The following is a 16,637-nucleotide window of genomic DNA, read 5'->3' as shown; positions in this document are numbered from 1 at the left end:
GATTCGGGAGATTGAGTTGAAACACGAATGGAGACGACAGCCGAAGAGAGTGTTTGTCCTTCTGTCTTGAAAAACCGTGGCCTCAGGCCTTGTAAGTCCTCCTATTCATGTCACATCCTTGGCAATACAAACATGCTCCTGGTTGTACTGCCCAGAGACGTATCTATTTGAACAGCTGTGACCCACTCCCGTTGATGTCATTGCCAGCCCAGCAGAAAAATGTATTCTGATTTCCAATTTCTGAAGGGCACACTACATTTTGCATGGCACATCATTATAATGTTAGCCCACAGTTAGCCCAACCCAGCATTGTATTGGCAGGCAACCACATGCCCATTTATTCAACCTGAAATCATTACAACTTCACCCACATAATGTAGATCCATATGAACTTCTCATTGACAGCGTAAACCCTATGGGAAAACATTTGCATTGAACATAGGGGGAAATATTTGCATTCAGTGCTTATCCTCCCAGAACACGTTCATCGGTCATGCGTGATGAGCCTGGTGAAAATCCACGAGTGCGCTGCTGTGCTGCTCTGCTCTGCTGCTCTGCTCTGCTGCTGCGCTGCTCTGCTGCTCTGCTGCGCTGCTCTGCTGTGTGTTTGGCTATTGGTGCATGACAGACGAGACACCAGTGGAGCACATCCACTGACAATGGTGCTGCTCTCCGCTGTAGCAAATCAAGTGTCAGAGGTCAGAGGTCAAGGGAGTGCATAACTGTGATCACCACATCAAATGGTGCCCTCAGATGGTGGACTCTACACTGTAATAACACCATATGATACTTCAAATTTGTAGATTCCTTTTTCTAATTAATTTTACTCTCATGGAACAGTATTTAATTGCAGAAGCTTTTATTTTACAGCATTTCATAATGCGAAAAAATATTTACAAATATTCACATGTATGGCAAGCCTTAGGCCTTATTGTAGAACACAATGTTTCACAAATCAATGCCAAGAGGTTTGATTAATTGTCTGTATCTTGATATGGTTCTCTTATGTAATTCAAGACATTAAATTATTTTGTAGCTGATGCTAGCCAGAACAAACAGAGACATGTATACACTTAAATTTATGAACATACAGTTCAAATACACCAACACATACAGACATACACTGTTAAACACTGCATGTTTGTTCAGTAAAATTGAATGTATTCATCAGCTGTCATGTCTATTGGGTAAATATCACCCACAATAAAACCAGTCTGGGTTTGTGTTTGACATTCAGGTTGTGTGAATCCTGGCTTTCTTCCTTGAAACCCTAATAAAAGATTTCCATACCCAGTCAAGCAATTAACTTTGTGACTATCCCAGGGATTCAGCTTTTACAGGCTCATTTAAAAGTTCTAAAGAACATTGGTCACCTTGTAACTCAAGACTTGTTCATGAGCCAAGTTTGAGCATCAGTTGATCTATAACAGGTACTCCCAAACTGTACCCCCAGGGGTACGCGCAATGCCGTCGGGGTTACGACAAATTAAATTGTGGTTCACATAAAAATATTTTTTACTTTTTTTTTCACATTTTCAAACAGTCCATTTATATTTTCCAACGGGATATACATTTGGGTGAGTTTTTTCTCTCGCCTGAGTAGCCTCGTTTCACTGCCAAAAATAAAATTAAACCATCTTGTGTTCAGCGAAATAACAACACAATGTCAAATACAGGTAGCCTAGTCAAATAATTAACATCCAATCACATTAACCGTTACTCTCTCGCAGGAATTCCACTAACGGTCCGTATGTAGCCAAACGTAGCTGCTGCTCATGTTGGCATCTATACTGATGACGCAAAAGCCATGACAGGGAGACATAGTGGAGTGGTAACGCGCGTGCAAGCAGTTGCTCCCGACACCACTTGGGTACAGTGCAGCATCCACCGAGAGGCTCTTGCTGCCTCACAGCTTGAAATACATTTTGGACACTACAGTGAAAAGGTTAACTTTGTTCAAGCAAGGCCCCTGAACTCTCGTGTATGTTCTGCACTATGCAATGACATGGGCAGGGACCATGTAACGCTTTTACAACATACAGAAGTGCGCTGGTTATCAAGGGACAAAATATTGAATTTTTTTTTAATTGAGAGAGAGCTTAAAGTTTTCTTTACTAACCATAATTTCCACTTGTCTGATTGCATGATAACCAGTTTCTCACACGACTGGCCTGATGTGGCTGGCCACACGACTGGCCTATCTGGGTGATGTTTTTTCTAGCCTGAATGATCTGAATCTAGGATTACAGGGACTCTGTAACTATATTCAATGTGCGGGCAATGGCGGTTCTGGGGGGGGGGGGGGCAGTGTCCCTGTGACAACCATTGTGGACCCCCTTGTGGCCCCCCTAAATGTGGAGTATGAAATCATTTTTGCTATCGTTTTTTTTTACATCTGTTATTAGACAGTGGCAACACGGAACAGTAATTTAACCCACACATTTTCTAGAGGGACGGCTTTAGGCGGAACACAACAGTATCGTACCACATGCAAAACGATATGACAACAATAACGTCTAATGTAACTGGCCCCTCTAACAGTACAACTGGCCCCAGCTTGCCCGCCACTGTGTGCGGGACAAAATTGAGGCTATGATTAAGAAGTTGGAGCTCTTCTCTGTCTGCATTAACAAGGACAAGACACCGTTCTTTCCAGAATTGTATAATTTTTTTGTGTGCAAATTAACTCAAGTTTACGGACAATGTCAAATGTGATATAGCGAAGCACCTGAGTGAGTTGGGTGCGCAATTACGCAGGTACTTTCCCGAAATTTATGACACAAACAACTGGATGTATTATCCCTTTCATCCCCTGCCTCCAGTCCACTTACCGATATCTGAACAAGAGAGCCTCGTCGAAATTGCAACAAGCGGTTCTGTGAACATTTAATTTAATCAGAAGTCACTGCCAGATTTCTGGTTTGGTCTGCGCTCAGATTATCCTGCCTTGGCAAATCGCGCTGTTAAAACACTGATGCCCTTTGCAACCACGTACCTATGTGATAGTGGATTCTCGGCCCTCACTAGCATGTAAACTAAATACAGGCACAGACTGTGTGTGGAAAATGATTTAAGACTGAGACTCTCTCCAATATAACCCAACATTGCAGAGTTATGTGCATAATTTCAAGCACACCCTTCTCATTAACCTGTGGTGAGTTATTCACAATTTTCGATGAACAAATAAGGTTTTATATGTAAAATGGTTAAATAAAGAGCAAAATTATTGATTATTATTATATTATTATTCGTGGCCTGGTCCTATAAGAGCTCTTTGTCACTTCCCACGAGCCGGCTGTAACAAAAACTCACACTCATTCTTATGTCTAATAAATGTATCGCGTTGTGTGTCTGTGGCAGGTTTACAATTATGGCAAAAAACTACATTTGAGAGTGAGCTGACCCTAGTGCTAGAGGGGGTATGTGTTTGGGAACAACTGATCTTTAACATGCTAATAGTGAACCAATAGTCAACCAATACAGTTTGATCGTATCATAATCCTTTCCATCACTTATCCTGATAGAATAAATACAGTAGCATCCCTTATTTCCATGTGACAGTTTTATAAAGAAAACGAAATGATAATTCGGCCTATGTACACACATGTGTATGCAATACAAAAACAAAAAAACACAATGTCATAGCTAGCCAATGTATAGAAATAATGCTTTTAGTCCAGTCTGGTTTGGAGAGCTCTACGGCCTACTAATGGTGCAGCGGATATGAAATGCATTAGGGTCAGTCACCCTGGGAATAACGCGCAATGCGCCGCGCGCCAACATATCCCCCAAATTGGAGCCCTTATAAAACACAAACAACAAATCAGAATTTTCCAACTGTGATTTTGTTCAGTTGTATTCACAATTTATTATAATTGGATCAAGTATAGCAGTATTACTTATTAAACCTGATTTTGAGGATTGCGCAACGTTGGCGACTTCGTAAAATGTAGGTCCCCAAAAGCTCGTCATTATGCAAACGCTTATCGCAAGCTTTAAACCCAACAATGCATGTATCAATATCAATGTACTACCTAAAATAACATAAGGTAGAACAAAAACACCCCAGACATAGAAATAGGAAATAAGAAGAGCCCGAGAAGTAAGTGAGCTATATACAGGGTCAGTTCCGGTACCATATTTACAATGTGCAGAGATACTGGTATGATAAAGGTGTTCAATAATAGTTTTGTACTCTATAGAACAATAATTCAAACAAAATAGGGCACAGAAGACATCTTTTCAGGATCTGCAACATCTGAAGCGCAAGAGTTTATGGAAAGCTTTTTTAAAGTCATCATTGGACATGGTATATATAATTGGATTGATTAACGAGTTGAGATAACCAAGCCAAGTGAAAAAGTCAAACAACTCGGGGTAAAAACAAGTTTCACAGGTGGCCACCACCAGGGTGTATATGAAAAAGGGTAACCAGCATATAATGTATGCTCCTAATATTATTCCCAATGTTTTGGTCGCTTTCCTTTCCCTAGCGGCTGAGATTCTTTTTTTCTCCAAAAGTGCGTCAGACACGGTTACTTTCACTTGGTTCTCACTTGCCAAGGAACCCGTGTCACCGGAGTGGGTATCATGTCTTCCACACTGCAAAGGTGATGTCGATGCCACAGATCCAGGGGAGTTCGTGACCAGGCGCGCTGAAGTAAGTCTTTTCCCTACCTTTTTGGGTGACTGTTTCAAAATGATCTTACGGGCTTCCACGTATATTCTTCCATAAAGCACGATAAGCAGCAAAGTGGGGATGTAGAATGCTCCAAACGTGGAGTAAATAGTGTAGAAAATATGGTCCGTGTTGACATTACATTCAGTCAACTCCTCTGCCTTCACCTGGCGCCAGAATAGCGGAGGCAGGGAGATGCAGATTGCGATGACCCAGGCAGTCGCGATCATCCCCGCCGCGCGCGCTGGCGTGCGCTTTTTGGAGTACTCAACGGCGTCTGTTATTGCCCAGTATCGATCCAAAGCGATTACGCATAAGTGAAGGATAGAAGCAGTGCAACATGTTATATCTGAGGATAACCAAATGTCACATATAACTTGTCCCAAAGTCCAGGTGTGACTCACCGTGTACAAGACGCATATTGGCATCACCAAAATGGACACCAAGAGGTCGGTGACAGCTAGAGACGCTATAAGAAAGTTTGCTGGAGTGTGCAGTTTTTTCGATTGATAAATCGTTGCAATGACAAATGCGTTGGATAAAGTAGTGGCGAGTGTGAAAACGAAGAGAATCACTGCCAAACTGGTTTGATAAGCTAGACTGTCTTCATTTTCCTCCAGCTCTGAAGATTCTGTCACATAGGTATCGTTGGTGAAATTCATTATTAGTCCATATAATGCAGGAGTTGGCTCGAGGTGACCTGTGGTGTTTTTCTCCATCACTGATTTATCACTTGAAACAGTGTGGTCAGTTCTTATGTCGCCAAGTCTCCAAATTTTTCTTAATTCATTTCAATCAATCTGGTAAAATATTTTGGGAGAGGAAAGTATTTGTGTCCGTTTCTTCTTCATTTCCATTCATTGCAGAAACGACCCCATTATAATGTTTGATGTAAAATTGTTGATTTTGAAGTAAATATCCATAATGTTATCTGGAAATGTATAGCAACATCTGTTCTCAATTAACAGTTTAGCTATCTAAACAAAACAAATGGTATATAGAACGTTGATATCAAAATATAAATTGATACCAATGAAAGAACAATGACTTGCAGACATCTGTCAAATGTTGCAACTGCTAGCTTCCCATTTGCATTGTAATCCTTCCCGCCTGGAATTGTCTTGCAGGCTGCTTCAGTCCTTCTCTAGTTGAATGGTGATGAGACCTCCACCCTTGGTTTTATACAGCTGATGCTGCTGCCTGCCTCTGACAGGCATGACAGTAAACATGCAGCATTGATCACAATGGTTCTACTGGAGAGGAGAGCACGTCTCCACTGGGTCATAGTGCTCTGTTTTCAGCCTGTCAATATGAGTCATGTATTCACTTTATGTCATCAATATCCATGTTACAAGATATATATTGGACCTGAACATAAATATAGGCTATTAGAGATCAAAACATTTCAACATATAGTAGACCCATCACTTCCTATGTCTGTCAAATCGTTGGCAACTCATGGTCTAAGTAAAATACATGTCAGAGTTATTGTAGACCTATATTGCATTTAGACAATACATCAATCATTCATTTAATTTCCAACATGTATATTAGGCTACATTGGTGCTTGAGCTATCTTCCCAGGTTGTGGTAAAATATTATGGATTGGGAGACTGCAGAGCCATTTTTTATATAAAAATGATTAATGTTCTCCAATGAAAGAGGAGAAGATTCCTCCACTAATGTGCACTGTAAAAAGTAATTAGTTCCGCTTACTCAATTTTTGTGTCAACACTTTGCCTAAAACATTTGAGTAACCCAACTGTCGATACTTACAGTAATAAAGTGACATCACCACCCATATGGTTATATTTTTACCAGCTACACCCACCGCCTGACAGAATTTCACACCCACAATATGGAGTCAGCAGGAGCAGGTGCCCCTGGTATAGGGGTCGGGGAGCACGTCCGGGAGCACGTGGCGATGCTCCACCATCTCGGCGCCGCCATGGACCGCGTCGTCCAAACCATGGACCGCTGGGAGAGACAGGGAGTTCCTCCAGCACCTCCACCAGCACAACCAGGGTCTCCACTACTCGCAGGAGTTCCTACTGCACCCGGTCCCAGTGGGATTCGTCTCGCCCTTCCCCGGGAGTACGACGGGACGGGCCAGGGTTTCCTGTTGCAGCTGGATCTCTACCTGGCAACCGGCCACCCGGCTCCTTCGGGCCGTGAGAAGGTGTCCGCCCTCGTCTCGTGCCTCTCGGGGAAAGCCCTGGAGTGGGCCAACGCCGTGTGGGGAGAAGGAGATGCGGTCTTCGACCACCTGCCGGAGGGTAGAGCGGCGGGTGAACGTCTCTTCCATCTGAGGCAGGGGACAAGGAGTGCCCAGGAGTTCGCAATGGACTTTTGGACCCTGGCCACCGGCGCGGGATAGAATGACAGGGCCCTGATCGACCACTATCTCTGCAGTTTGCGGAGGATGTCTGTTGGGAGTTGGCCTGCAGGGACACCACCCTCACCTTCGACTAGCTGGTGGAACTGTCCATTCGGCTGGAGAACCTGCTGGCTACCCGCGGACGTCCAGAGCGGAGTCTGTCGGTTCCATCCCCCAGCACCACCGCTCCGATGCTCATGGAGCTGGGAGGTGCTGCGCTCTTGGAGACCGGGGGAGGTTCCGTCTCGTGCACCATCTGTGGCCGCAGAGGTCACACTGCCGGTCGGTGCCGGGTTGGTTCCTCTGGGGTTCGAGGCAGCAGGCAGGGCACTCTGGCGTCACCCCAGGTGAGAAGGCACCATTCTCACCCCGAGCCCTCTGTTGCACACATGTTTTTGTTTGTTACATTTCCCGAGTTTTCCCCGCATTCCCAACGCATTCCCAACATAAGGCGCTCGTCAATTCAGGCGCGGCTGGGAATTTTATAGACAGATTATTCACCCATAGTTTAGGGATCCCCATCGTTCCAGTGGCTATGCCCTTCCCAGTTCACACCTTAGATAGTCAACCATAAGAGTGCTGAACAATTAATCAAATGGCCACATGGACTATTTACATTGACTGGGCTGGGGGTGAGAGAGAGAGACAATCTGGGCAGGGGGTGAGAGAGAGACATCCTGAGCTGGGGGTAGGAGAGGGACAACCTGAGCAGGGGGTGGGAGAGGGACAACCTGAGCTGGGGGTGAGAGAGGGACAACCTGAGCTGGGGGTGGGAGAGGGACAACCTGAGCTGGGGGTGAGAGAGAGACAACCTGAGCTGGGGGTGAGAGAGGGACAACCTGAGCTGGGGGTGGGAGAGGGACAACCTGAGCTGGGGGTGAGAGAGGGACAACCTGAGCTGGGGGTGAGAGAGGGACAACCTGAGCAGGAGGTGAGAGAGGGACAACCTGAGCTGGGGGTGAGAGAGGGACAACCTGAGCTGGGGGTGAGAGAGGGACAACCTGAGCTGGGGGTGAGAGAGGGACAACCTGAGCAGGGGGTGAGAGAGGGACAACCTGAGCTGGGGGTGAGAGAGGGACAACCTGAGCAGGGGGTGAGAGAGGGACAACCTGAGCTGGGGGGTGAGAGAGGGACAACCTGAGCTGGGGGTGAGAGAGGGACAACCTGAGCTGGGGGTGAGAGAGGGACAACCTGAGCAGGAGGTGAGAGAGGGACAACCTGAGCTGGGGGTGAGAGAGGGACAACCTGAGCAGGAGGTGAGAGAGGGACAACCTGAGCTGGGGGTGAGAGAGGGACAACCTGAGCTGGGGGTGAGAGAGGGACAACCTGAGCAGGAGGTGAGAGAGGGACAACCTGAGCTGGGGGTGAGAGAGGGACAACCTGAGCTGGGGGTATGAGAGGGACAACCTGAGCAGGAGGTGAGAGAGGGACAACCTGAGCTGGGGGTGAGAGAGGGACAACCTGAGCTGGGGGTGAGAGAGGGACAACCTGAGCTGGGGGTGAGAGAGGGACAACCTGAGCAGGAGGTGAGAGAGGGACAACCTGAGCTGGGGGTGAGAGAGGGACAACCTGAGCTGGGGGTGAGAGAGGGACAACCTGAGCTGGGGGTGAGAGAGGGACAACCTGAGCAGGAGGTGAGAGAGGGACAACCTGAGCTGGGGGTGAGAGAGGGACAACCTGAGCTGGGGGTGAGAGAGGGACAACCTGAGCTGGGGGTGAGAGAGGCACAACCTGAGCTGGGGGTGAGAGAGGGACTGGGAATAGCTGCACTTTGTTGTTGTTTTGATTTCTCACCATTGCACACTTTCCTTACTTTGATATACGAATGCTTTTCTGAGTGTTTTGGTCAGTTTCTCCATAATTCAAAATGTTAAGAGTAATAACAGCGATCAGGCTGGTAATAATAAACATGCCCCAGGGATTGCTGTGCCCTTTTAGAACCGATAAAATTGATTCCTATTACAGTTTAGCTATATTTGCTTAATCATTTGTGGAGACATAAAACACCATGTCAGGCAAAAAGAAAGGTCTTGGAAGCAAACTATCCAGCATTAACCTTGTTTTGACATTTTGATATTAAATTTCTTCCAATACGACATGGAACTTTTGGCCTGCAACAAATATTTATAGTGCCTGTAATATTTTTTTGATAGGGGGCATATCCAATTGACTGAGGCATAACTAATGGACTTTTCTTCTAAGTAAATATCTCCATAAATGACAGCTATCAGCTTTTAAATTATGGTTTAGGATGGATATTATTGACATATGGTATTTTATTAATATATATTATTGATATTTTTCACACGCCACTGCCTGGCCGTGCTGCAGATGAGGATTTCAAGATCAATTCCATCCAGCACATTTAGGACCCATGAATATGAATTATATAAATCAGTCATGCAACTGGAGAGATGAAGGACAGACTGTCCTTCATCACTGTAGATGTAGGCTCAATAGGCAGCAAGTAGCAATATTGTGTAGCAGACTTGGGTTCAAATAGTATGTGTTTTACTTCAAATACTTTTCCTACACTTGTTTGAGCTCATTTGACACAATGGAACCAATGGAATAGTCCCAGAAGTGCAAACCTGTTACCCCAACCCAGGGGCGGAAATCCCGGGGGGGACGGGGGGGGGGACACGACCCCCCCATCCTGGGAAAAATATGATTTGTCCCCCCCAATATATCACTGAAACATAACTATGTAATTTAAATAATATTAATAATACGCAATGAAAGCAATTGTGCTGATTATAGACACTTAATAGCGCGTTTTTAAGTTTCAAAAGATTGCGACACCCCCACCCTTTGCCTCACAATGGTTTGATCCACTGCCAGTTCCTTAGTTGGCAAGGTAACAGAGGGGTGGTATCCACTGTCTGAAAGGCACTCAATGAACGTAACTGACGTGAGGTTAATCCAGTCAATCGCACACACACACTAGCTGAATATGCAGAGCTAGCGGGCAAATATTAACTATTAAGCTAGCTAGTAATTATTCCATTTATGTGGCCTCATCAAAGATGGAATCTTTGCTATCGTCAATTTATTCCAAGATCAGCATGCAGATGATGTAAGTTAGTGCTTCAAAGTCCCTGTGATAAGGTTAGCGATAAACTGAAGTGCAAACTGAACAGAACTACACTCTCTTCTACCATTGTCTTAAATATATTTAATGGTCTCATTGCAAAAAGCTAAATTGTCGCAAGGGAACTTTTATTTATTTATTTTATTTCACCTTTATTTAACCCGGGTAGCAAAGATTATAGCAAACACCACTGAAACTGAATTGGTGCTCGCTAGCTTTGCAAATTCAGCTATTGTTGGAAGCCAGCCAATATGAAACAAACTATTAAAATTACAAAAGGTTGCAGCATATTTTGTGTAAATGGTGAACTCATACAGCTGTCAACGCTTGTCATTTTAATCCGTTTCACATTTGCTAGCTACCTTTTAGATCGAAGCCCAAATAGAATGATAAAAGATAAGATGATAGAAGCCCATCTCCTACTGTAAATAACCTACACACTGTGTGTGTGTGTGTGTGTGTGTGTAGCCAGCCAGCCAGCCAGCCAGCCAGCCGGTAGAAAAATGGCAGAAAAATAAAAGACGGACATCAGAGTATTTTTCAGTACACCAAAACGCAAAGTAAGACCCCTAGTAGCCTAATATCTCAAAGACTAGTTGATAAAATGTTCATAAGAAATAAATGAAATTCTAATGGAAATGTTTCACAATGATGTGATTAGGCAGAGCAGGCAACAGATGGCACACAGACAGCAGAGTTGGGGACAGATATGCAGGGACAGACTGGCAGAGACAGGGAGTCTCAGGTAAGTTTGTTGCGTCTTTGTTTGGCAACATTATGAAAGGTTCTCAATTTTTTTGACTTGTAAAATAGGAACATAATTGGAAAATGCCATGGATACCCCCACTCTCAACTTAAACTGGTGACTGAACTAAGATTTGTTAAAGGCAATGGTTTGCTGTTGTGATTAGTTGTGTAGTTTTGGGTATCGGTAGTTAGGAGTACGGCAAACACCTTATTTCTTTGGTTCCTCAATATACATTTACCATATTACAATGTAGGCTATGTGTTACAGCACTACTTTTGGTGTCCCCCTCAGGAATTGCTCTTGAGAAAATTTCATGTAATTGTCCCCTCCAAAGTTGATATCAGATTTTCGCCCCTGCCCCAACCACCTGGCACTCCAGGCAGGCTCAATGAAACGCTTAAAGTCAAACTTTGTTCATTGACATTTGTCGATTGAAGGCCAACTTTGAAGGATACTGGGTAGCCTCAAATGACTCAAATGACAAAAGGATTGATTGATCTGCTCTTTCAAGCAGTGCTTATCTAACAAGATCAATTTCTCTGTTCTCAACTGTCTGTCAAGTGGGAAATAATTTTTCTGTTTCTTAACTTTTTGTTCAAAGGTTCAGAGCTCATTTCGATTTCCTTTAGTCCAATCGTCTGTTCGAACTCTGGTTTGACGTCTAACAAAACCAGATTTTATCGTGGCAAACTATCCAATGGGAACTTTTTGGGGGTTTGTTCCTGGAAGACAAAATGGTATCAAATAAATCATAGTTTGTCCGGCTTAGTTGTCACATTTCAATGAGGCACTTCAATGAGTTATCGATTCATAAGCGTTTAGACGCTGGCTCAGTGCGGAGAAATTCTTCACACTTGTTTGACTGTCTGCGGTGAGTCTTAACTGTCAATACAATGTAATAAGCAGGGGTATTTGGATTATTGCCGTCTCAGCGATGAGGTCATAGACTCCCATATCCAATGTTTCACAATTTTGTCTAAAATGATCACTCTATACATATAGTTATGAGGACCTCAGCCCTTTTCATCAAACAATATAATTTGGTTGTGACTTAAATAAATGCTGCTTCCAGGCAATGTCAAGGTCAACTGACTGTAAATGGGAGCTAGATGCAGATTAATTATTTAAGCACCCTAAGATTTATAGGGTAGCACACTGTAGAAGAAGCACTGACACCCTTTCAAAGTGACATTATCAAAAGAGGTGCCTCTTTGAGTGGGAAACCAAAGACTTACCGGTATTGTAGCCCCCTGAGAGACATGGCTATCCTGGAAAACATATTTAAACTCTCTTGATTGATTATGCTTGTTAGAGTTTCCCTGATTGAGGTTATGTCAGTAGCGTTTTTAGAAGAGGTTATGGCTTCAGGGAACTCGTGTGTGATGTTCCGAGTGTTGTATTATTCTCTCTATGAAGTTACTGTAGTACTTTACACTGTAGTACTTTACACTGTAGTATTTTACACTGTAGTTTGAACAAATTGGTTGCTGCCAGGATAAAATTGTAAATGTTATACCACATAAAATATGTTAATCTGTGACCAGATTGTGAGTAATTCATGGAATCCATCCATACAATAAATACATAATGTAGATCGATGTGATACATAACATGCTTGCAATGTTTCCACCCATGAAACTCCTACCATTTCTTATCATGCTTTCAATCCTCCATCACATCAAATGCAAAACCCAGGGATCCAGCCAGCGTCTTGTACCTTGGACATGACAGAGAGCCCCTACAGACAAACGTCAATTGGATGTTGAGAGAGGGAACTTGTCTCATCCCCATGGTCGAAGTGAGATGAGTCTGTCATTGCTTTGCCCTCTGGGTAGACTACGGGCACAACTGTTCCTTGGGTGTCTATTCCTATTCTGTGACTGAAAAGGTTGATGTGATCAATATTCTCCATAAGCATCGGAAAGATGAGATTTTAACCATTCGCCCCCACACCCGTGACAGACGTGTTTCAATCTATGGAGACTGGTTGGAGGATTTGCTTTCAGGAGAGAAAAGTGTTGTTGTTTTTCTAAAAGGGGAGAATGCAGTAGATGTAATTTGTACTTCTGAGTAACTACCATGTTGTTCCAATGTAGGTCATTGCACAGTACGTTTCAATGACAAATTCTGTTTGTAAATGGCACCAATGGAGGTGATTTGGTTTGCTAGAAAACATCAAAGAAAGATAGGTTCCTTGTGTGACATTTTATATCTGAGGTAGGAATACGGTGATATTTTACATCACCTAGTGATGTATTCATGAGGGAAAGACTGGCTTTTAAAACGTAATCATTGATTTTGTTTTAAAAAACTCATTACCGAAGCTAATTTCCAAAACAATATGTGATGTACCCTGAGGGAAATGTTGTGTTCATCGCTCTTGTCTATTGCCCCTGTTTTATCCAATGTAAAAATGTGGCTCTGTGTCTGACCTCTAATCATAGAGAATGGAAGAATGTGGCTCTGTGTCTGACCTCTAATCATCGAAAATAAAATAGAGAATATGGATAATTTCTTCAATATTGCTCTGATTCATGGTGCGTTTTGATAATTGGGTGAAAAATAAGTGCTTTTTTGACATGATTTACATCGAGAGAAAAAAAAGTGAGGGATAAATGCGGTGTTTACTACAAACATTACTTGTTTAATGGTACCATTATATCTGAGGAAATATAAATGTCTTATTCATGGGTGAAAACATAGTTGCAACTAAAGCCGACCAAATATATACAATACAATGACAGAGAAATCACCAAATTCATCTAATGTCTTTGAACGATGTTGATTAAGTTTCAAGAGTAAACCAAGAGAAACATATCTGAGAATGACTGTTCTTTATCATCTGACTGCCCTGCAAGCCTGGACCACGTAGTCTATATCCAGAATTGCACCCTGATCCAGCTGCCAGCAGGGTTCCACTGTGCACCCAGGCGAGGCTCGGTGTATAAGCCTCTTTGTGTGCTGCATAGTGATTGTGCCCTCAAACCATGAGACATCTGTGGCATTGTGTTGTGTGACAAACTGCTCATTTTAAAGTGGCCTTTTATTGACCCCAGCACAAGGTGCACCTGTGTATTGATCATACTGTTTAATCAGCTTCTTGATATGCCACACCTGTCCGGTGGATGGATTATCTTGGCAAAGGAGAAATGCTCACTAACAGGGATGTAAACAAATTTGTGCATTTGAGAGAAAGAAGCTTTTTGTACGTACAGAGGATTTTTTCAGCTCATGAAAACATGGGGCCAATACATTCCATGTTGCGTTTATATTTTTGTTCAGTATATTTTCATTATAAAAAGTCCATTATTTAAAAAGTTGCATACATCAATGCTCAAATTCAAAAAATAACAATGGCAACAGTAGCAGTAGCAGGAGCTTGGCCCATTGCATTAGATCTAGCAGCAGAAGGATGAGCTCACCTCTGCCTTACCTGACACCTTAGACCCACTGCAATTTGCATATCGCCCCACTAGATCCACGGATGATGCAATCGCCATTGCACTGCACACTGCCCTATCCCATCTTGACAAGAGAATGTAAGAATGCTGTTATTGACTACAGCTTAGCCTTCAACACCATAGTACCCTTCAAGCTCATCATTAAGCTCAGGGCCCTGGGTCTGAACCAAGCCCTGTGCGACTGGGTCCTGGACTTCCTGACGGGCCACCCCCAGGTGGTAAAGGTAGGCAACAACACCTCCACTACGCTGATCCTCATCACAGGGACCCTACAAGGATGTGTGCTCAGCCTCATCCTGTACTCCCTGTCCACCCATGACTGCGTGGCCACGCATGTCTCCAACTCAATCATCAAGTTTGCAGACGACACAACAGTTGTAGGCCTGATTACCAACAACGACAAGACAGCGTACAGGGATGAGGTGAGGGCCATGGCGGAGTGGTGCCAGGAAAATAGCCTCTCCCTCAATGTCAACAAAACCAAGGAGCTGATAGTGGACTTCAGGAGACAGCAGAGGGAGCTATCCAAGTCGACGGAGCTGCAGTGGACAAGGTGAAAAATTTGAAGTTCCTCGACGTACAAATCACTGACAATCTTCAAATGTCCACCCACCACAGTGTGGTGAAGAAGGCACAACAGCTTCAGACCTTTACAGATGCACAATTGAGAGCATCCTGTCGGGCTTCCCCGCCTGGTACGGTAACTGCACCATCCTCAACCACAGGGCTCTCCAGAGAGTGGTGCAGTCTGCCCAATATTTACTTCACAAAAAAAGTCAATTAGTTATGCCTCAGTCGATTGGATATGTCCCCTATCAAAAATATATTACAGGCACTATGAATATTTGTTGCAGGCCCAACTTTCCATATCATATTGGAAGAAATGTAATATCAAAATGTCAATAGAAGGTTAATGCTGGATTGTTTGATTCCAGACCTTTTTTTTTTAACTAAACTGTAATATGAATCTATTTTATCAGTTCTAAAAGGGCACAGCAATCCCTGGGACATGTTTATTATTACCAGAGTGATCGCTGTTATTGCACTTAACATTTTGAATTATGGAGAAACTGACCAAAACACTCAGAAAAGCATTCATATATCAAATTACTCTGAAAGTAAGGAAAGTGTGCAATGGTGAGCAATCAAAACAAGCATTTCAATCTGACAACAAGTGCAGCTTCTCCCAGTCCCTCTCTCACCCCAGGCCCAGGTTGTCTCTCTCTCACCCCAGGCCCAGGTTGTCCCTCTCTCACCCCAGGCCCAGGTTGTCTCTCTCTCACCCCAGGCCCAGGTTGTCCTTCTCTCACCCCAGGCCCAGGTTGTCCTTCTCTCACCCCAGGCCCAGGTTGTCCCTCTCTCACCCCAGGCCCAGGTTGTCTCTCTCTCACCCCAGGCCCAGGTTGTCCCTCTCTCACCCCAGGCCCAGGTTGTCTCTCTCACACCCCAGGCCCAGGTTGTCCCTCTCTCACCCCAGGCCCAGGTTGTCTCTCTCTCACCCCAGGCCCAGGTTGTCTCTCTCTCACCCCAGGCCCAGGTTGTGCCTCTCTCACCCCAGGCCCAGGTTGTCTCTCTCTCACCCCAGGCCCAGGTTGTCTCTCTCTCACCCCAGGCCCAGGTTGTCTCTCTCACACCCCAGGCCCAGGTTGTCCCTCTCACACCCCAGGCCCAGGTTGTCCCTCTCTCACCCCAGGCCCAGGTTGTCTCTCTCTCACCCCAGGCCCAGGTTGTCTCTCTCACCCCAGGCCCAGGTTGTCCCTCTCTCACCCCAGGCCCAGGTTGTCTCTCTCTCACCCCAGGCCCAGGTTGTCCCTCTCTCACCCCAGGCCCAGGTTGTCTCTCTCTCACCCCAGGCCCAGGTTGTCCCTCTCTCACCCCAGGCCCAGGTTGTCCCTCTCTCACCCCAGGCCCAGGTTGTCTCTCTCTCACTCCCAGCCCAGGTTGTGCCACAATATCTGAAGGCATATTTGTACTTTGAGTATAGGCAGAAGTCTAACTAATGAAAAGTACACTTTCATTTACAAAGGATCAAAGGATTTTCACATGCATCTTGAGGGCTTACCAACTGGGCACAGATGTCAGTTCAACGTCTATTTTTTATCCTCAGCAATCTACACACAATACCCCATAATAACAAAGCAAAAACAGGTTGGTTTTTTGTGTGCAAATTCTTAAAAATAAAAACGGGAAATACCTTACTTAAATAAGTATTGAGACCCTTTGCTATGAGACTCGAAAGTGAGCTCAGGTGCATCCTGTTTCTATTGATCATCCTTTTGATG

The 16,637-nt window shown here is 44.3% G+C and overlaps 1 protein-coding gene across 1 annotated transcript; it reads right to left on the bottom strand.

Moving 5' to 3' along the window:
- Window positions 1-2,167: 2,167 nt before the first annotated feature.
- On the bottom strand, window positions 2,168-5,809 carry htr1b (5-hydroxytryptamine (serotonin) receptor 1B). Its single transcript, XM_014132843.3, has one exon. It carries the CDS (start codon window positions 5,395-5,397, stop codon window positions 4,243-4,245), a length of 1,155 nt encoding a protein of 384 aa, XP_013988318.1. The 5' UTR covers window positions 5,398-5,809; the 3' UTR covers window positions 2,168-4,242.
- Between the last annotated feature and the right edge of the window lie 10,828 nt (window positions 5,810-16,637).

Source organism: Salmo salar, chromosome 01 (genome assembly GCF_965601325.2).
Source record: "Salmo salar chromosome 01, fSalSal1, whole genome shotgun sequence".
Classification (NCBI taxonomy): Eukaryota; Metazoa; Chordata; class Actinopteri; order Salmoniformes; family Salmonidae; genus Salmo; species Salmo salar.
This window is presented reverse-complemented; position numbering and strand designations above follow the sequence as displayed.